General features: G+C 37.7%; 1 protein-coding gene across 11 annotated transcripts in view; it reads left to right on the top strand.

Annotated features, from left to right (window-relative positions):
• Window positions 1-1900: 1900 nt before the first annotated feature.
• The window catches only part of SHC3 (SHC adaptor protein 3), a 59597-nt gene continuing 34341 nt past the window's right edge, over window positions 1901-27156 (top strand). For 2 of the 11 annotated variants that reach the window (XM_015849360.3, XM_015849367.3), the window contains exons 1-2: window positions 3626-4496; window positions 17636-17706. In XM_015849360.3, the coding sequence (XP_015704846.1) occupies window positions 3957-4496; window positions 17636-17706 (611 nt within the window). In that variant the 5' untranslated portion in view covers window positions 3626-3956. Of the gene's footprint in view, window positions 2307-3610; window positions 4497-9115; window positions 9233-14784; window positions 14854-17635; window positions 17707-27156 lie in introns of those variants that run through there. The other 9 variants (XM_085529015.1, XM_085529010.1, XM_085529013.1 and 6 more) reach the window with 9 other exon arrangements.

The raw sequence follows: 27156 nt of genomic DNA on the forward strand, positions 1-27156 counted from the left end.
TTTCTTTACCTATAATAGCTATATACCTGCTTAAGAAGTTTATATCATAATGCTTTGCTGCTTGTTATGATGCCATTTCCTTGTCTAGAACCATGTCATCTGAGCTTCCCTCACACATATAAAGCTGGGTAAAGCCTGATGACTACACAGCTAGAGGTTTCTGGAAAATATCTAGCTCATAGAAGGAAAGCTGGTATTTTCCCCTTTTAATTAACAAATCAAGAGAAAAGTATCCTCGCAGAACATTATAAAACAATTGGACTGTTGAAATGCTATGTTTTAATGTAAGCAGTCAATCACTTGTGATATTAAATAGTCTGCAAGATGATTTACTAAAGTAGACCATTAACTCTTGTGTCTACCAGATTGCAAGGAGAAAAAATATAATTCTATATGCTGATGATTTAATGCTGAAACATAATGACATTGATTACTTAGGACTTCTTGTAAAGAGGAAGGTCAACTACAATAGCCCTTATGTCTGCTTTGTGTGTGTTGCAATCAAACTCATGGCAACATCCATATTCAAAGCTGTTTGACATTTTCAGTGTTTCTTGTAACAGCTGACCCTAAATTAGTTTGGTGTATGCTTTCTCCAAAATTTTTTTTCATGCACATCATTTTAAAAATTTTGTCCAAGATAAATCTTTCCACCACTGCTCACAAAATTTTAACATTGCCAAATAGTTCCCAAGAAATTCTGTGCTTGGTCAGAGGTGGCTACATCCCCTTATTATGTGTATATTGCTAGGGCTATGTATTATTTTTAATTTATCAACAGTGAAGTTCCACCTGTCATTTTATTTCTGAATCCACAATGGACTCACTGTTCCATGACCATTTATTACTCATGGTGCCAGTGTCTGGCTCACATCCCTGCAAAAGAACAACAAAAAGGCTCATTTTTTAACTTGGATTCACTTTACTAGCTGACCTAGAGCTGCTGCAGATAGATTTGAGGGAAATAGTGCACTGAATGCCTTCCTGTCAAGAGTGATGATAATGAACTCACTGGTTGCAGGCTAGTGTGGTATTATATGTGAGCAAAGTATGGGCATGTAGCCAGAAGACACCTTGTTATGATTTGACAATACAGGTGAAGAGACTGAATTCTAATTTTAATTGCATTTTAAGGCCAATACAAGTTCTCCTAATTTTATTATTTCCTTGAGAGACATTTGGGTGTGTTGCCTGCAAGGCAAAATTTTCTACATTTTCTGGTCCCAAGAATTACTATAAATTTTCAGATATTTACTTTTTCTAGTTTTGGGACAGATTTTCAAAGGAAACCAGTTCCCATCAGACCAGATTTCAAGATCTTGGAACTCAGTGACTACTACTGCTCCGTTCTGCAACAGCATTAAATGTCATATTTCCAGGAGAACTCAGTCCACTGGATGTCTATATAGCATTTCTGTGGCTGCCAGAATTGCATCCTGCTGCTGTGGGTCTGGGAAGTGGAAGAAATCCCTCTGCTTCTCTCTCACTGGCCTGATGATCACAATATTTTAAAATATCTACTATGCTAATAGTGCAAATAAATATCTGCTACTATTTCTTTTTCTTTTCAAGCAGTTTTTTTTTTAATTACTATTATTGTTGTTTATTTTATTTTATTTTATTTTTTTCCCTTATGGGAATATGAATGCAGACCTATAAAATCTGTGAATCTGCTGGCACACAGGCAGAGCAGTTAAACATCAAGCAAAATGTGCACACTCACGTTCTCACTCTGGATGCAAAGGAATCAGCTCAACCAACAGCTTGGGGAAGAACCCAGCCCTGGCTCTCCGTTTTTCCTCCCCTGCCACCTCTATCCCAAATGGCCCTTGCATTTCTCCTGCAACACCCTTTCACCTACAGGAGCTTTGCAGAGTGCTGTCACCCACTCTGGCACCAGCTTTATTTTCTCGTGCCGCTGCAGGAAAGACACCACCTCTCTTCGGAATGAGATCTTCCACTACTTAGCAAGCCTTTGCTGAATGAGTCATCAAAGCCGGCTGGTATTGGCTGGGCTGGTGAGTACCCAAGGGATTGCCTGGTAGAGGCTGTGAGGCCTTGCTTCATTCACAGAAATGCGAGGTTGCTAGCCCGTCCTTCCATTCACACACCCAGCGTCTCATTCATGTTTTGCAGTTTTGCTAGCTGCTTCTAATGAAGACAGCCGTTTGGGAGTGACAGTGTTTTCTGGGCAGTAGAGACAAGTAAAAATAGGCTATGATATGCATATTTGCTGTTGCTATGCTAGGAGGATGAAGAAAGGAACGAATGCTGTGAGGATGCTGTAGCAGGTTAGCTGTGTGATGGTGAGAGGCTATTCCACAGATCACTAGAAGCACTAACACTGCCATAATTCATCACTGCGGGGATAAAAGGAGCTGATTTAATTTAATGGCATAAATATACTAATTAAGTAACTGTATTTAAGCTGCTTTGGTTTGGGTTTTTTGTTTGTTTGTTTGTTTTTGTCTTTTTTGTTTGTTTTGTTTGTTGGTTTTTTTTTTGTATTCGAATACTGTGGCCTTTAGTTAAGGGAGAGGGAAAGAATAGCACAGGATTTTTCCTTTAAAATTTTCTGCAGTTGTTTGTTTAAAAATGAATATTATGTAATGTATTTTCAAAAAGATATTTTGCAAAGAAAGTCAATTTGTAGGAAAGAGCCATGTGGCTTGTGATGAGCATTGTATTTCACAAGGCTGTGTACACTTTGCATTTTAAAAAGAAAAAAAAAAAAAAAAAAAGGAAGAAAAATGAAGCATCTGATTTCTTCATGTTTTTCCCCTCCCCAGATCAATTCCTTGTGGTTGATATTTATGCTTAATAAGAACTGGTGTATTCTTTTATTCTTCACTGCAGAACATCAGTGAGGTGATGCATAAACTTTTGAATATTCCTCTAGCACTTCTCAGTTTTCTCAGATTTATAGCAAATATTCTAGGGGATGGAAGATGTGTTTCACATTTTAGTTTGGAGTGAATATCAGTGGTGAAAGAAAAAACATCTCGTATGCTTGTTGTTGGATATCAGAGAAATACTCAGTTCACACATAGGTACTTTATATAATCCTGCATTAAAACATAGGGTTGCTGTGAGGTAGGGAAGAAGGATTGTTTTATCTGTAAAAAATTGGAAATAACAACTTATGTGAGAAACAACATTGACACAAAAGCTTGTAAAATCTGCTAGGCTGCTTTTGTGAAGGAAAATGGTGTATTTTCTTTATTTCTATTACATGTTTTTGAGATGCTTAAAGGTATTCTTTAAACCTTCAAGGTATCTGTGTTTTGCTGGAGGGGGGAGAGGGGAATATATATGTGTATTATGTATATATATTAGAGATTTGCTATCTAGTTGTGCCTTCTTTATAGATTCACAAATATGTGAGGTGAAAGAACAGTCAAACAGAAGAATAAAGTGTGGTGTTTTAGATAGGCTGTTAATTCGTTTTTAAAGGTAAGTGTCTTTGGTATGAAAAGAAGTAGTGGGGGCAGGAATAATATTTTAAAAGAAAATATCTGTTTGAGAAGAGAGGATAAGGACATTTGAGAATCAATTGGTGCTGGTGTGCTGTAAGTGGGTGGATTTTTTTAATTTTTTTTATTTTTTTTTTATCTTTTTCCTACAGGAAGTGATTTGCAGTGCTCACTGAGCCTTTTGTTGAAAAGGGTCCTTCTCATTTGTGTGAGTCATGCTTTTGCTGTGAGCAAGTTGGCAGCTCTAAGCAGGATTGGGATCTCTGTTGTAGAAAACTGTTACTTCACCTAACCTTAACGCGGAACCACAAGAAATATCTTTAAAATATATATTTCTTGTTCTTCATCATATTGTTTGCTTTTTTACCCCCGAATCTTGTTCTCTGCCTGTGTTGCTATGAATCACCTGCTATGTTAGCACGAGCATCTCCTGCATTGGTATCGGATTTGCCAGAACATATGCAGGAAACTAGATAGAAGGGTATGCTTCAACGTACCAAGTATAACCGCTTCAGGAATGATTCAGTGACATCAGTTGATGATCTTATTCACAATCTGTCCATGAACAGCAAGGTCTCAGCAGTTGCTACGACTTCAGCAGCACCTTCATACCTGGTCACTCCAGAGGTTCTCCGCAAGGACCAAGAAGATGGACCCACCACTCTGTGTACCCTCATCCATAAAGTGTCCCACTTGAAATTCTCTTATACAGGCAGCCTCTTGGGTATCAAAAACCTGTCCTCTGCAGTAAAGGAGCTTGCAGTCTCCAAGTTACAGGGAAGCTCGAGTGCTTCTAGTTCAGCAGCAGAAGCTTCTGACAACACACGTAACCTTGTCTCTGCCAATTCGTGTTCACTGCAGGACATGAGCAAGATGAGTATGGGGAAAAAAACACGGTCAGAGGAAATGTGCCCAGGAGATGAAGACTGGAATCAAAAGAGCAGCATTGTCAATAAACCCTCTCAAGGATGGCTGCACTTGAGTGAGAAGATCCTGGGACCTGGTGTGACGTACATTGTGAAGGTTGGTCTGATTTCTTCCATTTTCTTTATCAATGAAAAATTCTGTGCTGGTTTTGTTGGCAGGCTATATGGGCAGATAGGATCTCTATTTGTATGCTCCTTTTTTTTGTGCATAATGCATGGTATGTAAATGCAGAAAGGCAGTGTTGGAAATTACTTATTTATTACTTATACCAGAGCAAACCTGCAAATAGACTGCTTGTTAGATAATATGCTACAGCTGGGTTAAAATGCTGTTTTTAAGCTAACAGCTATTTTTCTTAGTATTGTGGTGGTTGTTCTCACTCATCTTCCTAATTTAGGTTTTCAGTGTTATCTAGCATATTATATATATCTTGGATGCAAAAGCTTCCAATATGGCTGTTGCAATCTACAATAGGAAAGAAATACACCCTGTTGTATGAACAGCCATCTATCTTGCATGATTTTTCAGACTGGAAATACATTTAAGGGCACATGTGCTTCTAATGTGAAAGTATAAGGCACAGATTGTAATTCTTACCGTGTTCCACAAATAGAAATACTGTTGTGGGTAGAGCAGGAAAATGCTTGTTTTACATAATGAGAATTCAGTCACTTCTAATGTTATTGCTCTTTTCAGTTCACTGATACTGCATGTCAAGAGCAGCAAATCACAAGTTTCAAGGGTAATATTTTGGTATGCTTTGAAAGTATTCTGCAATGACCTGTTAAATTAGATCTTCTGAGAATAGGTTATTTATGTGTAGCATTGTTTTGCAGACAGGTAAGATACTGGATATGCCTTCTACCACAGTGTGCACTAAGTGTAAAAATAACATCTACAATTCATTCTTCAGTCACTCTTCTTTGCTGAGAGGCTTTTGCATCATGTTAAACTGTGGCAGACTGTTAATAATATTTTATAGACCTATTTTAAATCTCCCCTTAGTTTGGGTGCAGAAATATTGTTTGCAATACAAAGCATGACTTTGTATCAGGATGCTTGTTATTTAACTCTTAACAATATTTCTCAAGTTTCACTGTCAAAAGCAGAGTACATATATAACCTTTGAAACACTGGGTAGCAGCTTTTGTGTCTTTCTGCTAGTTTTGCAAGCAATGGCAGATGAAGTAAGTTGGCCAATTCAGAGCAGTGTTAATCTGAAATAGCACTTCCTTACTGTTCTGACATATACTGGGTGTACAATAGGAAAAGAGAGTTAGTGCTACACTTTGGGATATAAATTGCTTCTCTCTTACTGTTTGAGAAGCATCTTGATAAAAATGTCCCACTGTTGCTAGATGTAACTCGGTGGAGATCCATCTGCACGAGAAATAATCTAGTTGGCAGAATACTGTTTGATGTTCTCTGCTTAGGTCAGGAAACTCAGCTGTTTTATTTATTTTGCTTTGGACATTGTAGGTAGGCAGACAGTCACTGTGAGAATTCACTGCTTCTGTTTGTTTTACCTGAAATCAAACACATTATTCATTTTCTGTGTTTTTCAGTGGTGGAATATATATATATATTGATTTGAAAAAAAAAATTAAAATTATATATGAGTGAATTTTGATTTAAGATTCAGAAAAAACATATATTAACTGCTAGACTCCTGTGATGAAAACCTGTAGTGTTTATGTAAGAAACTGTCTATTTTGAATTATGGTTTTTAACATTGGCAGCATGCTTCTGGAATCACACCTTCAAATGTACAGTCTTGAAAGCACAGCAGTTGTTCAGCAGTTTTTCAGAAACTTACATCAGGTTTATACCCAGCTAAATGCAAGTGCACCCATTACAACTTCCATCTTCTGGATCTTTGCTGTAGTAAATGGAATAAATCAAGCAGTTCTGCTTGATGTCTAAGCTGATGTATGTTCCTTAAAAAACTGATATATCTACAGTCTCCATATTTATGATTTTAAACTTCTAATTATTATTTTCAGGTTTTGAAGCATAATGTTTTGGCTGCAGAACTTTTGCACATTAGTGTTAGGGGAAATCTGGTGCAGAACATAAGCTGCTAGAGTTAATCTGCATGGAGATTTAAAAGGAAAGACATCTTAGTGAATATTGAGGGTAGCAAGTAAACTGTCTGGAAAGTGTTCACTAATTTCCAGTATGTACTTGAGAAAATGAAGCACTTCACTTGTGACACTGTTGTGCATATTGCAAGTATTCGCTTTGGTTAATATCACACTGCAGCAATTGCATTCATCTTCTATTATATATCTTGAAAATTACATTTGAAAAGTACTAAACTACATGCAGCCTCTTTTTTCACTAAAACCTGTAACACATAGAGAATGAATAAATTTTAAAAAGGCAGTATGCAAGACATGTTTACGTATAAAATGGTAAGTGCCTAATGTATGCATTTCTGATTCCAGCATTTCCAAGTTTTTGCATACAAAAATGTATGTTTGCAAAATACAAACAAAAAGAAATACTGTGCATATAAAACTACTGATATTTCTAAATATGGAATCTTGTTAAAGTTCATTCCTTTTAGCATCTCCATTATGAGTATTTTTGAGCAAGATGTTGGTAGTGTTCTTTCATATCCTGCAAGTCAGAAATAAGAAAAAGATCCTTTTTATGAACATGTGTTGTTTTCAGTGAGGTTGAGATGGAGATTAGAAAGTTGACAGATGGAAAATTAGCTTCCCTGTGCTATCTTTCTCCTTGAGAAGAGGAGAAAGATAATTTCCCTAACAAGAAATGAGACTTTAAAGTTGACTTAAGAAATAGCATTTCAAGAGAAGATAAAATATATTCTCCTTTCCCTAGCTGAATACTTAGCATTTTTTTAAATGGAGTTCTGAAACATAATCCTGTGACTTGAGTGTGAGTTGATGACAGAATGTTTTCACAGAGGAGAAATGTAAAACTACTATTAATTTCTTACGATAATTATAGTTGTATCCAAATTGGAATGTTTTTTGAACAGATTTATGAGATAGCCTTTTTTGTTGTTGTTGTTCTGGTGTTGGTTTTTTTTTATTTGTGAGATGTTGTGTGATGATTTCTAAGGCTACTCATATCTACAACTCTGAAGAATAGTGGGGAAAAAAAAGTAGAAAATGTTACAATCTTAAAATCAAGAGAAAATATCTATATGTAGTAATATAATAAGATATATTTATCTATATTTATCTGTATATAGACATTTTCTCTTTCTCTCTCTCTCTCCCTATATATATATATATATATACATACATACACACACACACATATATATGCTGAATGTATACATATATTTATATATACATACACAGATATATATCCTCTCTCTATGTAGAGAGAGGAAAACTATACTTGGAATCATGGAGAAAATACTGTACCTTGTTACACAGCTTAACTTCAGCTAATGTTTCCCCCAGCAAGTGATAATTTTTAGTCACATAAAATCTTAGTCATACATTGAGAGTTATGTTAAAGAATGTAGAATCTATTGCTTAGTACTGTTCTTCTATTTGTCCTTCTGCCCTGATTACAGTGGCACAGAAGTACCATTTCTTTGCCAAATGGTGCTTTCTCTCTGTTACTCACTCTCAGAAGGAATGGGAGACATTCAAAAAGTGTTCATATTTTCTTCAAGGCCTCTCTGTTTTTGTGAATCTCCACACATAAAGAGGGGCCTTTACAGACTTTTTTTAATCTCTGTGTGGGGAAAAGGATAACAAATTTCCATCTTTTTCAGTGTATCAGGCAGATCCTGATATCTTCTTACACATTCAAGATCATTTATTAGTAGATATATGCAGTTAATATGCCAAAAGTTAGTAGATATATTTAGCTGCCCACAAACTATTAAAATTGGTGGCATTTATCTACAAATAGTTTTACAGAAAGGAGGAAAAGTAGTGGTGTTTTTTTCATGTTTAATGATTCTTGGTAAGTTTTCTTTAGAACAATAGTACTACATATTTCTGCAAATGTGTAGTCAATATACAGGACTTTAAGATTTGTGTGTGCATATATATTATACACTCATATATAAATTAAAAGGATTTTTTATATATTAAGGTGGATTGATTCTTTATATAACACAAGCAAATAAATGAAAAAAAGAAAACAGTTGCCTTATTTTGTTTAGAAGCTGGTATTTCTACTAGCAGTGGATCTGTCTTAAGAATTTGTTCAGTTGAAGTTTCAGTCTTTATGTATTGACTAAATGTGAAGCACTTTGTTCTGTTGTTCTCAGAATCCTGCTGGAAGTTTCTCTTTACTTAAGTGACTGAATTCCTTAATGAAAATCTTCAAGAAACTTTTTGTAAAGGGATTTACATGACTAAAGCAAGGCATCTTGCAAATATACAGTGACCTACACTCATGCAGTGGATTTTTTAAAAAGTGACCTTTCTTTTATAAATATTAAATTCTTTAATGATGTACTTTAGATGCCAAACACTGTTACTGCTTGGTGACAGAAAATATATCAAAGCACAGATATACAGAGAAAGTCTTATTTCCCTGGAGACTTTTATGAAAGTGTTCTATTACAACTATTATAATTAGAAGAGTGTTTCTCTGTTTCTCATGGCAACATATATTTATGACACATTTTTAGTGTTAGATTCTGACAGTGTCATATTGGGTATTTCCCTCATTCAGAATGATGCAGCCATTGTTTCATTGCTACAGTACTGCTGAGCCCTGCAGGAAGCAGGTGCAGTATTATGGAGATACTTGGAAAGCATGGTGCAGATAATTTCCCTCAGCATGCGCTGGTGGAGGACAGGCACCAGGTACCCTCAGAGGCAGCACTGAAGGTGAGCTTTGCCCTAGGGGAAGGGAAGAAAATGACATTGCATGCAGCAGGGCTCCACAGAAGTGCATGGACAAGGGACCTCAGCCCTCAGTGCCTCAGACATCTCTGTGGTCATCCTAAGGCTCAGTGTAGTTATTACATTTTGGAGATAATTGCGGGAGAGACTTAGTTTGGGAGTTCAGAAAATGCCTGTGTGTATAGAAATCTCTGAAACGTGTCACTACAAGCGTATCTTCTTACACAAAAGACTGATGAAATTTCAAATAACAGACTATAAGATTAATTTATGCTACTTTATGATGTGCATGTGCAGTATAACACTAATTCTAGGTAAGACTTTATTATGCGTTAATTGATAGCTAAGTAGAGCATTTATAGGCAAATATTTATATCCCAAACTTCCAGAGAAATGGAAAATCTCTAACAGCTGACTTGAAGGCTCTGCAACTGCTGCTCATACAAATTTATTTTTCTCCAAATATCAAGTCTTCCTTCTGCCTGCAGGTTTTTCTAATATTGTAACTAACCCTATATAAGGAATATCACAGAGCCAATCTTCTATTCCACTCTTAAATATGTAAGCATATCTTCTATTCCACATGCTTAAAATATGTAGTTACTCTGACATAACTCTGAACAGCTTAGTACATGCTGAGCCCTTTTTCTCACTGTTGTCTCTCCAGAAGATGGTAGCTCAAGTTTGCCAAAGCAGCTCCATTTCCCAGGAGGCACATTGCTTTATCAGCAACACCCGCAGAAATGGAGTCTGCAGACATCCATGGTGCTGGAGCTGGGGCAGTACAGTGCACAACTGCTCTTCATTAACAAGGAGGTTTGCCTGAGGTTTGGCAAACACCCTCTTAGCAGACACTAAAGTTTATAAAAAATAAAGTGGTTATTGCGTATCTAAAGTGCAGATCTTCAGAAAATTCTGGCTTTTTGCTGATACAGAGGAAAACGACCTTATGATATTATGTTTTTTTTCTGGATTGGTTTCAGAGTAGGTCTCATGCTCCAATGCAATAGCTGACCCGTGGGTCCAGATCCTGCAGGGACCAAGGCTCCAGCTCAGCTGTGGAGCTCCTAGCATCATATGGATGAATTCCCTATATATACTCTTTTTCAGTATGAATGCAGTAATACTGTATGTAAAAGTTTTCAATTGTAAATTCAGCCCTAGGAGCTTCCCATTGTTTTCAGTACTCATAATTGATAGTTATGCCAGCTCATTTTCTAACTTTTGTTTGCAGCAGTGCTGAAAGATGCATGGCAGTTTCAGACTGTCTATGTGGAAATATCTTCACAACAACCCTCCTTCTAAAGTGGTCCTTTTGTTCAAAGTGAATAAAGGCTAACCCCACACTTAACTAAAGGAACTATTTACCTGGTTTGATTGGCTCTTTCTGTTAAATGGGTAGAGGTTTTATGCTTCGTAAGTACGCCATATGTAATTACATTAGAAACAAGATTTTATCCAAATATACATAAGAACTACAAATATCTGTCAATGTTAGTTGTGGCAAACAATTGCAGTTAAGGTAACTGTGCTTAAGATCCTGGAGAACTTTGCTGGGCTTGTGAGTAGTTGATCCTCACCGCTGCTTAGCATGCTCTCCATTCTCTTTTTATTTTGCTTTCCAAATGGGTGAAGGTAGTTTGGATTTCGTAAGTACTATAGATTAAAACAAGCAAACAAACAAACCCAGAAATTTCAGTTTTCTTTGCACTGACTATTTGTTGTGATCAGGAAATAACCACTCTATCATATATTAAAAAGAAGTGTCACTGTTTGAACTAAAAATCCACCTGCCTCCGTGACAGGGGGCCGTGGGCCCCGGAGGGGCCCTAGGCCGAAAGGAAAAAAAATTAATTAGGAAAAAGAAAACAAACGGCAACGATCTAAGGAGGCACACTTATTTACTAAATACTATATCGAAATACAGGATAACACAATATAATACAATATAATTGAAAATTGAGCTAACGAATCAAGCAAAATAGGAGAGAGAATGAGTCCCATAACCGAGAGGCCTACTGCAAATCTAGGCGAACGGCTGAAGGCTCCCACACACTCCCCTGAACGCCAGAACTCGAAAGACGTCAGTCTGTTCTGCGACCGAGTTAATATAGAGTCCAGGTCCCGTGACCTATCGTGTTGTTCTCTGGGAGATGTAGTCTTCTTCTGTAAGTTGCAGATTCAGTAAAATTATTCATGCTTTATATGATGTTATGATGTGGAATACTGATAGCAAAAATTACAAAATTATTAAACCATGACACGGTTGACACATGAAACCATTCACCTAGTTATCTGTGCATAGAGCTGTGCCTTCCGATCTTCAGTACTTCCCACACATTTCCAGTGCTCTAGCCTGACACAGGAGTGTGAACACTGTGTCACCTTCAGAGAATACAGAGGTCCTTAAATAATTAGCCTGAACTGGATAGGAGATCTGTCTTAAAAAATGTTGAGCAATTTACTTTCCTCCTGCAGACCTGGTAGGGTATGTTCTCCTGCCTTGTGCCTATTTGTTACAGGTAACAGAACAGGTAACTCTGTATTTCAAATTCTAGGTAAAACTATCCATTTTGTCTTTAAAAATTTGCAAGGACTGTTTTACTCCCATATTCCTTCAGACAGATGTCCTCAGACAATGACTTCTGCTGCCTCTGTTTGCTATTGAGTAAAATGTAGTATTCAGAAGATAGGCAACAGCCAGTAAGGGGGGGGTTATTTTATGGATTTTAGCAAGGATTTTCTGTATTGTCAGATGTCCTTATGTATTTCAGAAAACTGTATCTTTTTCTCACTTTTCATAAAATTTCACTTTTTTAATGATGTTGCAGTGCTTCTAAGATGCCACTGTCTTCACAGAATTAGTAGATTTACTCCTACAGGGTGCTATGTAGTTTGTTGGTATACATGCAACTAAGGTACAATGTTCTTATGATGTAGAAGAGCAAAAGTATATTATGATAAACTATCCTCTCTTTGTGCAAACAATTTGAGGTGCCTTACTCCAATCATTAAGGTATTCAAGGCAATTAATGTTAAGTTAAAGCAAATTTTTAAAAGATTATGAAATACTTTGCATCTTTTATTACTTCTTCTTTTACTTAGTATTTTTTTATTAACGGAAACACCTTTTGATTGCAATTCCTTTTTTTCTTTTCAGTAGTTTAGTAAGTGGGCATTATAAATTCAGGTAAGCTGGGAACATGGTAAAAAGTGATGTTACAAGGATTCAAGTTGATTCTTCCTTATGTTTTTGCCAAAGATAAAAATTACTTTGAAAGTGGTTAACTCTCAACTCTGTCTAGGACTTGGATTGCTTTTGTTTTTATTTGGTTTTCTTCTTTTCTTGCATCAATGCAAGAATTTACAATACAGATCTATGACTGAGTTTTCAGTTATGTGTGGACAAGTTTATTAACTTTAACCTGTAACTATTTTTGTATTATACCATGCTTGTTAGTGTGCATCTAGACTTCAGTTTTGATAGGGCTTATGAAGGAAGGCAAGTTTATAAGTTGTAAATCCTGTAGAACATTTTGAAACTCTTAGTGTCCTTTTCCCAAGCCTATTAGGCTAGTAATGACATCATCTGAAATTATGATGATTGGTTGTTTGGATGAAGAAATTAATGTATGTTGCAACAGAAGCAAAATAGACTGAATTTGACATAGAAGCTCTCCTTTTGAAATAGGGAATAATCAGCTGGGCTTAATTAGCAATAGTCAGCTCTTGTTGTTGTTGTTGTTGTTGTTGTTGTTAGCACTAACCCTAACAAGTATAAAGTAAGAGAAAAAAAAGAAAAAAAGTCAGGATATTACTCTAAATACACATGAGAAATAGATGTGGCAAGTAAAAAGGAGTTCTCTTTTGTATACTTCACAAGTAAATGCACAGTCTGAGCCAGAGGGTGACAAACTGTCCAAATTATTACCGAGTACCTTACAATATGTTTCAGAGCTTTCTATTTTCAAAAATTAGGTCTGTATACATCATGCAGAATCACAGGGCGATACCTCTGTTTTTCATTCAGTCCCTAGGCTATTATCAGCATTTGTGAAATGCTAGAGCAAATTTCAGATACTTTAGTGTTTGAAGGCACTGACTAATTTATGGCCTACTACCAAGTGTATATCTGTTTGCTGATATAACCATGTTATCCTTTATATAACTTGCATGAGGCTATGTGTATTGCAGGTGCAATCTGCAGTGCTGTGAGCCACTCAGATTTATAGCAAGTAGCTGGGAACACAGATTTGAAACCACTTTTAATTTGCTGTGAATAAGCATGCAGCTTTATTGAACTAATGATATTCCAGTAGTTTACATTCAGGGATTAGGCTTCCTTATTTTGTCTGAGAGTGGGTGATAGGTTTATTTTCATGCTACCCAACCTTTGGGCAGACACTAGTCTGCTAGTCAGTGCCACCCATACACCTTCCATTTAAACATGTGTTGTTCCCAGGCTGGACTACTCCAGTGCCATATGTGCATAAGTGCTGCTGTATTTATATAAAAACATTTCTTGTTATTTCTACTACTAGCTTCTGACACAAAAACTGAAAGATTTCTTCTAGTAAACTGATGTTCTGAATGAGCTTATTACAAACCTCTGAGCAAGATTTCATGTTCTAGGGGAAAAAGATAACTCTGATGGTGACTTCTCTTGCTTGCCTTTCCTCTTCACTCCATGCAAATGAATACACTCAACCCTCATTTTTTAACCTGTCTGTTTCTGACACATGGTGAAGAACTCTTTACCCTTTCTTGCACTGAGTACTGTAAAAAAAAAAAAAAAAAAAAAAAAAAAATTAAAAAAAAAAATTAGTTGCTAAGCAAGAATTTTCTGAGTGAGTCATAGAGCATAGAGAAGATAGAGATACTTCAGGGAATTTGGAAAAAAATCTTTGCTGTGGAATGAACTAAAAACCTGGAATGTATTATGCTTACCTGAAAAAATGATGGCTAGATTTTGAACCTCTGCAGTAGAAGACATGATTCCAGGAGAATGTGACACATTTAAGCTTTACATCAGTGTCCTGCAAGGCACAGTTTAGAATGCAAAGTGTTGGTTATGATTCTAAAACCTCTGAATGGGGAGGCATTCATTCATCTGAAAGATGTCGCCTTAGGGTGTGGTACCATTCAGTGAAGGTATACAAGCTGGAATATTCTCATTCAGATATGAGAAACTAGACAGAAGGTAGAACATTACCAGAGAGAGCTTGGTGCTCCTAAATTTTCCTACTTCAAGGTGAGCTGCATTTGGTGATTTTGTAAATTGAGCATGAGAGGGAGGATGCTAGTGGGATGCTATCATGATGCACAGTAGCCAGTTGGTTAGAATATGCGTTAAGTGTTGGGTGAAGAGGAGCTCTTATTTGAAGTAGACTGTTTTATAACTATACTTTAAATGTTTCATGGAATGCCTAAAACAAAAGCATTTCTTTTTAAATGGGATATATATTTGTTGAAATAAATGAATAATTTATTTACTTGCTATCTTGGTTGTATGTCTCCTTTCTGTGGATCCTTGTCAGGATGTACTTCAAGTGGATATTTTTAGAGAACAGTGTTGGTCTTTGGGAATAATTGAAGCATAGCAGTAGGTGAGTTATATGTTCCTGTAGTTGGCCTTTGGGCCTTCTGAATGTCAGTTTTTATAGTAATTTCATTACTTAAAAACATGCTGTGGTGATTAAGTGTTTGCATCTTTTATCCAAGAAAATCAGTTACCATCTTTGCCTTGATCAGTCAGGAAAATTGCAAGCTTTACTATGTTGTGTTCAGCTGTCTCCATACTATGCATAAAGCAAGTACAAGATAATTTTTCCATCTGACTTTCCTTCAGTCTGGTTTTGTCTCTACTTTCATTAATGCAGATCAGGTAGTATGACTCAAGAGAGTCTAACTGCACACCTTCTAAGTATGTTAATGGATATCTGTCTAATTGCTTGTGTGTTTATTTCAAAACGTGTGAATATGTGTTTGTGTATTTATTTGCACGCCTGCATGTACTTGTGAAACTACCTTTCACAGTTTACTTCTAAAGTATTTGACTCAGCCCTCAAAATTATGCAATTTCTGAGCTTAAAAAAACTTGTGACAAATATAGGCAAGTGAAGGAACAAGTACAATTCAAGAATCTTTTGGTATCAAGCGGCCTAAGTGGATGTGTTGAAAAAATAATGAAAACCAAGTATTTCAGTAAGGAACAGCCACGGGAATGCCTTTGAATAGTTTTACCAATTTACAACATATTTAATTAAAAAAATACACTGTATGAAATAAATATTGGGGAACATTTATTCTTAAAAGAATCATAGAACTAAAGCAAAATGATTCATTGCTATATATTGGTATAACTTAACTGAGTTCAGCTGATTATCTCAATTGATCTTCATCTTTGAGAAAATCGAATCAGCCTCTGAGATACTTTAAAATAGAATTAGTAGCTTAACTTCTCTCATCAGAACATGACAATATTTTTTTCTTGATACTTTAAAGTGCGCAGGGAGAAACCTACTAAAAAAAAGTAGCTACTTGCAATGATACACAGGAGGTTACCTTTTCTTTTACTGTTTTGGTCTTGGTAATAATGTTACAAGCCTTATTTTGAAAGCTCTGTGTGCCAGGATCTCTATGAAGAAGCTATTTTCCACAAGGATTTTACAAACTTTTTGAAAACCTAAGATAAAATTGCAGAAGAATTCTTAAAAAAACAAAACAAACAAACAAACAAACAATTGATCTTGAAATAAGCCTTCCCAGAAACTGCAAGCAATTATGATCCAAATTTGAGCAATTTAATGATTTTAATTTTAATTTCCTTGGTTTGTAAACATTTTATAACATATATGTTTCTGTACAAAAAGTACTGTTGAAGATCCTGGTAATTAAAAAAAAAATCTTTTTTTTTTTTTTTTTCTTTTTTTTTCAGTAGAATAAAAAAGTCCTAAGCAGACACAAAATGCTGACCTCACTTGGTTTTTGCACCAGTTTTGTGTCTAAATAGATTTGATTACACTGCAGATTGGTATTAGGCTAGAACAGTGTTACCAAGTTAATTATCTAAAAACTCATTCCAGCTTCCCCTAACTTTCAAAAGCTGAGTGAATGGCTGAGTACATGCAGTGATGCTGCCATTGGATATGCCTGCCATAAGCTGTTTGTACAAAGCCATTCTACAAATACCTGTTGAGATCTGCAGCTTTAGCTGTAGGCTTTATCATGTGCAAATTATGCCTGCTCTTGGAAGCAAGTTGAGAATTCACCTGAGGTTTTCTCTCTCTTATGATAGTTACTGTTACATCTGAACATATTTTCCAACTTACTCCCTGTTTTTCAAAGAGGTACAGGGCAGAAGTGTGCTCCAATAAGTCTGGTCTTTTCCTAAATATTACCCAGCCTTCGTATCCCTCCTCTCTAGAATAATTCTGTCAAAACCATCTCCCAGCATTTGTTATTAGTGTATTTTCTTAAGACTTTCCTGTATCTTTATATTGTTGCACTAATGAGAATACTAACAAAAATTCCACCTGTGCCTGAGGTGAGGAATTTTCAGATTGCTGATGCTGTTTACAACTTCCCTGCCTGCCACAATGTTTTTTTCCCCACTAATGGTAGTTGAATTTGTTTTTCTGCACTTCGTTTGTTTTTGTTTGTTTGTTTGTATGGTTGGTTGGTTGGTTGTTTTTTTTTGTTTTTGTTTTGTTTTGCTTTTTTTTTTTTTTTTTTTTTTTTTTTTTTTTTTAATAGCTTTGTATGTAAAATAAAACATGGAAAATGAAAAACTAAAAACCAGCACATTACGGACAAGATGTATTAATGGCATTAGATTAAACTTATAGAGAGATGTTGAATCAGACTTGAGAGAAATTGTTAATGGAAAAGCTGTGTTATACAAGAACATAATCACAAAAATCTACATAGCACATAGGATTCATGGAATGTAAAAATACATATTCACAGAATCACAGATTCACAAAATGGCCTGGGTTGGAAGGGACCTCAAGGATTATGCATCTCCAAACCCCCCAGCTACAGGCAGGACCACCAAACTCCAAATTTAATAGTAGACCAGGCTGCCCAAGGCCACATCCAACCTGGCCTTGAACACCTCCAGGGACAGGGCATCCACAGCCTCTCTGGGCAGCCTGTTCCAGCACTTCACCACTCCATCTGTAAAGAATTCACCCCTGATATCCAACCTAAATCTTCCCCCCTCCAATTTAAAACCATTTCCCCTTGTCCTGCTGTTATCTACCCTTTCAAAGAGTTGATGCCCCTTCCTGTTTCTAGGCTTCCATTGTGCAACGCCTTTCAGTGAACAGTTTATCATAGAACTCAAGAATAATTTCATGTTTTTCAACTGCTTCTTTTTCCTTGCAGTACTTGGGGTGTATAGAAGTCTTGCGTTCAATGAGATCTCTTGACTTCAATACCAGAACACAGATTACAAGGTAAGACTTTATTCAAGTGTACATTTAAAATAAAGTGTAAACTGTGTCCACAGAGAGGAAGGGATATGAAAATAGCAAGACAAGACATGCAGTAAATAGTATTTTATGGATACCTTAGATCAGTTTGATTGTTTTTGTTTTTTTGTTTTTTGTTTTCCTTTACAAAAGCAAACATCACACCAAGTATTAATACAGCTCCAGTGAAATTTAACAGATATATTCCCTTTTTTCTTTTTTCTTCTTTTTTTTTTTTTTAATTTTTTTTTTTTTTTAAATTTTATGTGCCAGGAACAACTTTAGAAAACTTTAGTCTGTTTCTTCAATGATGCTTCCTATAAAGGCACTTAGCTAGCTAGCACTTTCATGACATTTAAGCTAGCAAGAATGAGAACTCTACTTGTCTTCAATCTGTATACAAGCCTGCAAGGCATTTGTCAAAATTAGTCTAGGGAGCTGATTTGAAGCATCATGTTTGTGGGTTTTAATAGTATTTTTTTCATGAAAAGATGTCAGATTAAAAACCAGCCGGACAATAAGGATATATTAAAATGCATCTCCACAGTGAAATCTAAAAGAAATGAACAGATATGTTCTTTTCCAGACAACATGTAACAAACAGCAAGCTTATATTAGACTCTCATTACAGTTCTTCTTTGATACCTATCCTGTCATTGTTCTAAAGGTAGTATAGTGTCTTAAGAAATTACCATGAATCACTTTATTACTAAGATATATTTTGAGAACTGTAGCAAATAGTGTTTTGAAGATGTTTTCACTTGAAAAGCTGAGGTCATTGATACAGACAACTGTGGTGTTGCGATCACATTTCAAATTGCCACAGACACAGCTGCTGATGGTCTTTCATAAAATATGGTCATACTGTAGATAGCTAAGTATTTCTGTCATTAAATGACGAAAATGACTTACTTTAGGCTTGGATGCCATACTAATGGTCTGTATGCACTGACTTTGAGTTACCCTTGCATATATCAGCCTTGAATAGGACCCAGTGTGTCCCTAAAAATGTTCAGCATTTACTTGTCAAGACACTGATTTGACAAAAGGCATAAAAGCACAAGGAGTGATTAATGGCAGAATTCTGGATTTCAGACAATACAGACAATGGTAGCATCTGATAATTTTCTCATTGTGTTTTTTTAAACTCATAGTGTACATTTCTGTTACTTGCAACAGTGAACTTCTAAAATGACTGCATGTGCAGATGGTACATCTGTGATGATCACTGTGAATTTAGATGACTTATTGTGATAGGTTTTTTTTTCTATATTTCATAATTGAAGATGAATAGAGTTCACCTTTTTGTTTGTTTCTCTCTGCGTCTCTTTACACTTTATCCCTCCACTGAAACAGCATTCCAATTTTCTTATTATTTTGCTTATCAGCCCAACTCTGCTTTTGATACTTAAGCACATACTTATGCAAAACTTGATTGTACTGTTGATCTGAAGCAGTGTCATTTGCACAAAGTATCGTCTTAAAACTCTTTAAATACAAAAATACTTTCTGGCTTTTACTGTAAAAGAGACTTTGAATCTTTTTTTTTTTTTTTGTTATGTTATAGCATATTTGACTACATGCTGGACATATTGTTGGCTTATCTTCCCTTGACCTCATCAGATCATGGGATATTTTTTCAAGCAGGAAGCTCTGTTTTCATGGTTTGCTAATTGTTTAGCATTTGCTATTTTCTGATTCATAAAATAACAAGAACTTTCTAATTCAGCTTTCTGATCATGCTATTCCTAGCTAAAACATATTTTAAAGTTGGAACCTTTAGTTGAAATTGGAATCAGAATCTAGCAACTTAATCTGCATTTCATTAATTCAGAAATCCTCATATCATGACCTGTAGGAAGCAGTCTGATCAGGATTCATTATTTAACGTTGCATGTACAAGCCTATTTTTTAATTAGTTAATGCTAATTGCTATTAAAAATTAAAACTCTCATTTGCCAGCTAGCTTGCTTATATGCACTGAGAAGCATAACGTAGGCTTGAAGGTATGTTTTGAATTAATATGGCTGATATTCTGATATTACAAGCACTAGTTCTCTCTCAAAAAGACACCTGTAACTCTGTACAACTTTTTAATTACAAATAAAGGGGAAGTATCTGAAAGCTACATCTATCTGAGAGTGATAATTGTTTGTACAGTCGTGCAGGAGAGAAGGGCGGGGGGGAGGAGGAACATGTGCAGACTCAGATTACACAGAAGTAGGGAGGCTCCAGACATCTCCCACTGCTCCTGGCACTCATGTACCCACGTAGCTCACCCATTGGTTCAGGCTGTGACCCTAGAATTCCACTATACTCCACCTCTTCACAGGTTGAACCAATGACTGAGCAGGTAGGGGGTAAGCTCCTGCAATTTGGTGACTTCATATACAATGTACATCACAACGTATGTACAATACCCACTGCAATGAAGAATGTTAAGACAATGAAGGCAATTACTGACAGTCTTTTCTGTGGTTCTGTTGGGCCAGCACTTGATGTTCTTTCTTGGGTCATATCTTTTTTAAGGACCAGTAGTGGTTATGATTTGTGCTTGCCATTTCCCAGAAGTTCAGCAGTGCACCACAGGGCGTCACAATTTTATCTCATGGACACTGAAGCATGCTGGAGTAATGTTGCTCCTGCCAGCTATCCTGTGAACTTATAAGTTCAAGGGGAGCAAACCAGATGTTTGATAGTTACAAGGAGGTGTAGGTCTGCCCTCCATGGTAAGATACAGGCTGTATTTCAGTCTTGAGTCAACACCTCTGCCAGTACTGAGGCACGTCCTGGTCTTCAATATGACACCCTTTTGCCTGATATCTGTGGCTGAATCATTATCTCAGGTACCAAAGGGGGGGGGGGAAGGGAGAGGAAAGAGAGGTTCTAATTTGCCACATGGACATGATTAATGTCCCCTCTGCAATGAAAACAGGGGTGTGAACTACTACCTCTGCTGGCCATGCACCAATTAATGGAGGGTTTACTGCTCCCTCATCCTCTGACAATCTCCGCCAAGGTGCAAGGAGACCACACCATTTTGGTCCTGCTTGCACCTTCCAAGGCCATCTTACCTTGTGTCTTCCAGGCTCTAGATCCTCAGGGACAGGGAAGAGAAAATTATTCATGATGCCAACCTGTGACTTGAGTGAGGTGTCCTTACCTATAATTTCTATCCTAAGTGGGGAGGCCCACTTGTCTGCAACATTCTTAAAGATACTGGCAAACTGGGTCTGCCATCTCTTGGTCTCTCATTCAAGTCTTGCAGGTTTTCATAAAGCCCCTTGTTCCACCCCTGCAAGAACTGTGAATCTGCCTTCAGGCCAGCCTTCAGGATCCTGTTATATCTTATATATCTATAAGCAGGACGTGAAAAATCCACTGCCTGCCCTCCCTTGTGAATGTGAACTGGTCTTGAGATTCCTTAGCAATTAGAATGCTGAAAAATGCATTTGCTAGATCCAGAACACAGTGATATGCTTCTGTCTATCTCTCTAGTTAATGTATCCATGAGGGAGGCGATGTTGGGTATGGCTCCATGGATTGATGTTGAGACTTTCTTTAGTTCTCTGTATCCTACTGTCATTTGCCATGTACCATCTGACTTCCTGACTAATGATTCCTACTCTCTCCAGCTTGTGCACAGTCTTGGTGATTTCTTTTTGCCCATCTGGGAGTCCATACTGCTTTCTATTTGTGATCCAGCGTGGTTGTGACATACAAATAGGTTCAATTTTTGCATGACCCCGTATGATTGCCTGCACCACCTGGACACTAATACATCTTTCCCTTAATCTGAACTCTCCCACAGTGGTTTGGAAAGTCAGACCTGACAGGATGTCTATCCCCAATATGTACTCTGGAACTGGGCCAATAGACACCTTGTACTCCCAGGGTGGTAGATGCCCAACTCAAAGTTTCAACCATGTTTGGGTTACAGGGATTGTCTGCCCCGAACCCTCCTATAACAAAGACTTTTACTGAGTGAGATTAACTTGAACAATACGCACTTGGTCAAGTATCTTATTAAACATGACTCTCCTGCTGCATGTGGCAGTGCTGGGTCATCCATCCTGCCTTGAAGGAGATGTCACTGGAGCTTGGCTCGTCCCTCTTTTGCCATCTTGTGGCACCCACATCAGCCTGTGCTCAACTCAGGTACTGGTGATGTTGACATGGTACCAGTTTTTGCTGTTGTGTTGGACAGGGGCACTGGCTCTGTCAGACTCATCTCAACACCTCTCTGTTGTACTTCAGAGGCATCTCCTGGTAGTGGGTGATGAAACTGAACAGGCTGTTAAACACCAGGTTGTTGATCAGGAAGAATCTGGGGGTGCCAGTGTCCTGCTGCCAGTGGATGTGGCAATGCCGTACCTTCTCATTGCACCAGAAGGACAGAACATAGTCCCCAACAAATGTCTCACTCTCCCTGATGAGGAAAGAGCCATCAGGTGCCCCCGTCTCAGTGCACTACTCTGTCAGCAGCCACTCAGCAATGTGCTGCCCACCACGCCTTGCTCTTAGCCTGCCATGGAACCATTCATCTGTGAAATGCAGCTTGGTGTTATTGCTCACCTTCTGCACTGGTTTTCTCCCGTTTGTTTCTGGCTGGGACAAAGTAAAGTGCATTCCATACATAATCGATAGGGTCTTCCATTATTTGGCAATTATCTGCCTTCTGTTTCTTTGTCATGCATGTACCCATGGTTCCTTGCCACTCACCTCTGTCAGCCACCTCAGGTTCAGCAGGGTTTGCCATTGGTAGGCTTGACCTTTATGGCATCTGCTCACACCTATGCCAGGAGTACAAGCTAGACATCTTGTGATTATTTCAAGAGGTACTGTCTGACATAAATAGTTACAGTCTTTCTATTTTCACCCTGCTGGCTGAACTTGTTTACATCACCCAAGGTCTTTTGCTAATCAGACCAAGAATGTCTTTATTCTCTCACAATGATGTACAGACTAAAAGAAGAGAAATATGGGACCTGGATAAACTAATTGAGGTGGCTTGGGGAGTATACAGAAACAGGGATTATACTGAAAGAGAAATTGGGAAGAATGGTAACAGTTGCTCGAGAAGTGGTACAACTACCTGAGAAGATGACCACGATGTATTGTAAAGCCGACCAGAAGGGAGAAACAACCAAAGAAGTAGACAACACATTAGCTGACTGAGAAGAATAGTGGCAGAAATGAAGGACACAGATATGCAGGCTTTGGTTACAGACAGTACAATTCAAATTGAAGGTAAACCAAGATATTAAAGAGACAAAAAATTGATAAAGAACTTAGAAGGGCAAGTGGGAGAAGGAGAGTGGATTAGGGTGCAAAACAAAATAACAGTTCCCACCTCCCTGTTATGGGCCATAATCCTGGCTAAGCACAGGAAAACTCACTGGTGAATCGAGGCCCTGTATAAATACCTGAGTCAACGGATTGTGGCTTGGAATTTATACACCATCATTAAAGAGGTAACACAGCAATGTGAGATTTGTTTAATTCTACAACAGGCCTCGGAGTCCCACTGGGACATATAGGAAAGGGAAATTAGCCTAGGCAACAATGACAAATTAATTTCTCTGAACTCACAAGAAAAGGGGAGTATAGATATATGTTGATATTAACAGACACCTTTTCAGGTTGGCCAGAGGCTTTCCCTTGCAGGACCAACAAAGTGCAGAAAGTAATTAAAGTATCATTACAAGAGATAATTCCAAAACATGGGGCGCCAGAACATCATATAGGTAGTGAAGATAAAAGAGCAAGTGTTGTGGATCCGCTACATGTGACTTCAGAAGACCTCTCAACACCAGTGGGCTATTAAGAAGTCCGGACCACTGAAGCTAAGGATTAAGAGACAATATGTTTAGAACGTGTTTTATAGGCTGCATGTGTTATATAAGACTTGCTTTAGCCTGGCATGAAAAATACCTATTTAAACATAACTAAAGGAATAGTGGCTAGCCTGAACCTCACTGTTTGTTGCATATGTACAGCCTTGCTAAAAGATAGAGAAATGGAACTCCCTCAGTATGGGATCCCCTCCACCAATTGGACACTATGGGGAGGAGCAGGAGGTAGGCATAGGTGTGCAAATAAAATTGCTATAATAGGAAAAAAGGACCTAAATTCAGTATACAACTATGATACTTCATTAGGATTTACAGATCTGTGGAACAAATTAACCAGTTGGTTACGGAACTTTGCCTGACTAAAGCCACTCTTCACGGCTTACATAGTCTGACTTTAGAATATTGCATATTCCTACCTTGGAATATTCATATGTTATTTACGTTGTTTCTTGTGTATGTCTAAACAACTAGGTGGAAATTATGAGACATGGAAACAAGATATGCCAAAAGATGGCAAGAGGGTTGCATTTTCGTAAGTCCCTAGGAGAGAATGGTATCATCCAGCGACATGAAGATGGCTAGATTATGGAAAAGAAGGGAATTGATGTGGAACGTGTTTCCTTAGAATTGTTTCAGAACAGCATTTGCTTAATTATGAACTAGGCAAGGGGGTGTAGAACGAACAAAGGCAATGGCAGGCACTACAGGGAGGGATGTTGAGGGTTGGCTCACCCCTCCTAGCAATGGCCTGGAGAAGGAGGGGAAGGCGAGCTGAGAAATGCAGCCTTAATCCCTCTCTCATGTGCTCACGTTTTGGTAATCCTAATTCTGAATCTTGTGAAAAATGAACAGCTTTGTGTGATATTTAAGAGAATTTTTTCCTTTATCATTGCATATTTGAAGTTTCAAAATTCTTTTATTATGTTTCACGGAGTTCTCTTTAGAGCTCACTCCGTGACAGCGGGAACAAACCTAGGGGAGCAGGAACAAAAGTGACTCCCTTCTCTAACAGCGCAGTACGGCACGGCACGGCACGGCAGGGCACAGCGCGGCCCGACCACGTGCGCTTCGGGAGAGGGGAAGGGAAGGGAGATTGCGATTGGGTCTAGGGAAAAAAAAAAAAGAAAGAAAAATGAAGGAAAAAAAAAAAAAAAGAATGATCTGAGTACAAACGGCAGTTTAATAACCCAATAATGCTAAACAAGAAGAGAGTTTCAACAAAGAGAAAACCAAGTCCCCAATCTCACCGATGGGCTGTGGGAGGCTGGAAGTTCCGACCACGCTGCCTCCTTACGGGGAGCCGGGACAGAAAACCCCGTCCCCTTCCCGACTTCCCCTCCGGTGCGGCTCCCCACATGCCCATTTAAGGCAGTCCACAGAAAAGAAAAAAAAAACTTGACTCCTTAGCTCCCATTATCCCACATGATATTCTGATGTGGAATTGTAACACCAACCAAATTACAAAACCATAACATTATGGGAAATCTTGAATAGGGTACTAACAAGTTGTACTGCACTTATTCTTTGCTATAATGAATATAATGTTGTGTACTTCTGAGCAAATACATGGAAGTGCAAACCAAGGGTCAGTAGTTAAATGTAATGAAAAATAAAAAACATCTAAATCTGCATGGTGCATCATTAATATTCAGGTGACAATTCTTGTAATACTTGTGAGGTCAAGAAGACTTTCTTAAGGAGCAAGATGAACAGAAACATTTAATTTTCAAAGTAGAGGAGGAAAAGGAGGACTTAAAGGTGAGAATACTCAGCTAATTGCAAGTGTCAAGAAACCATTCATCTGATACATATCACCATCAACAGAGAAAGGTGCACTGTGCCTTTGAGCTTTTGTGACCCCACTATTTGTTCTCTCAGGCAGGCTTTTTATAAAGCAAAGATCAGGTAAGGAGTTTGCAACTTATCTAGTATTTCTAAGCTCACTGTTAAATCTGTTTTAGCATAATGAGTCTTTACTGCTTGTTATGTGCATGAGTGTAGTTATGCACTGGATTTAATTAGAATAATGTTGCACACAGTGTTTATTGTACAGAAGTATCCGGGCTACAACACTGCAAGTTCACTAATACCTAATCAAATGCAATTGGTTTACTGCATGTAGCTTCAGAAAACAAAGCCCCTCCCCTTGAGAAGCAAAATGCATTGCACACTAAATAAACTGCTCAGAGTGTTAATAACAAGTAGATCAGGGGAGTGAAGTATTTCATACCTGCACTGAACCCAAATCCATACTCTTATCCTCTCTGCAGCTACGGCGTGCTGAATAGTTTGAAAGAGATTCCTCTACATATCTGGGGCCTGAACCTATGTTCATTAAGACTGAAAATCAAACTCATTAATAACAATATCCCAACCTCTTAAAGGGGAAAGAATGCAAATCTGTATTTCTGAGTTGGTTTTGAGTTCAATGCTAAACCACATGAATTCAGTTCATAAATTGTTTCCTTCAAATATAATTGCATTCTTTTAGAAATTCGAAATCAGCAGACATCAGTGAAAAATGTCTGAAGACATTGGAAAGGAAGATATTTCCACTGTGTTTTCAGAGCATGGATAGTAATATAAGTTGGTTTGCTTAGCAATAGGGATTAGTACATTAGTACATTGGTTTAAGTACCAATATAATAGTTTAGCAAAAGGAATCCATAAGTCATTAGTCTAAAACTTCCCATTTCGGCTTTAGTGGGTAAACAGTCTTGTTTTTTCCTCAATAATTTTGCACTGGAGACATAATAGAATACTTTTATCTTCTGCCTCAATGGTTTTGCCTTATGAGAAGTACTGGAGTCAAAATAGAATACTTTTATCTTTTCCCTCAAAACATGCAGGGACATTTTCCTCAGGTCTTATCACAGAATGACCCGGGTTGGAAGGGACCTCAAGGATCATGTAGTTCCAACCCCCCTGCCTTGCAGGGCTACCAAACATACACATTTACTAGATCAGTTTGCCCAGGGCCCCATCCAACCTGGTCTTGAACACCTCCAAGGACGGGGCATCCACAACCTCCTTGGGCAGCCTGTTCCAGGGCCTAACCACTCTCCTAGTGAAGAACTTCCCCCTAACATCCAACCTAAATCTTCCCTCTTTCAACTTAAAACCATTTCCCCGTGTCCTGCTATTTTCAGCCCTTTCTAAGAGTTTACTCCCCTCCTGGGTGTAAGTTCCCTTCAGGTATTGAAAGACTGCAATGAGGTCACCCCGCAACCTTCTCTTCTCTAGGCTGAACAAGCCCAACTCCCTCAGCCTGTCATGACATTCTGACATTCGCTGTTTTTAAAAAAAAGTGGTTCACTGTGGCCTAATAAGCAATGGAAATCCTCCAAACTTGGGAAAAGTGAATGAAAGTGAGTCAAAGGGTTTGGTGATTAAGCTGATTGTGAAAAAAGGCAAGAAGTAGGTGGGCACTTGACCCACCACTGAGCATGCCCAAAGGGACATTAGCACATATCTATGAGACGTTGAAAAAGAGTGAATATGTATGCCAAAGTACTTCAAATGTATGTCTTAACTGTATAAATGTAGAACCTGAACACTGAGAGCGTGGGCATGCTTGTCA

The sequence above is a fragment of the Coturnix japonica genome, chromosome Z (genome assembly GCF_054131305.1).
Source record: "Coturnix japonica strain WE chromosome Z, WE-NBRP24, whole genome shotgun sequence".
Classification (NCBI taxonomy): domain Eukaryota; kingdom Metazoa; phylum Chordata; class Aves; order Galliformes; family Phasianidae; genus Coturnix; species Coturnix japonica.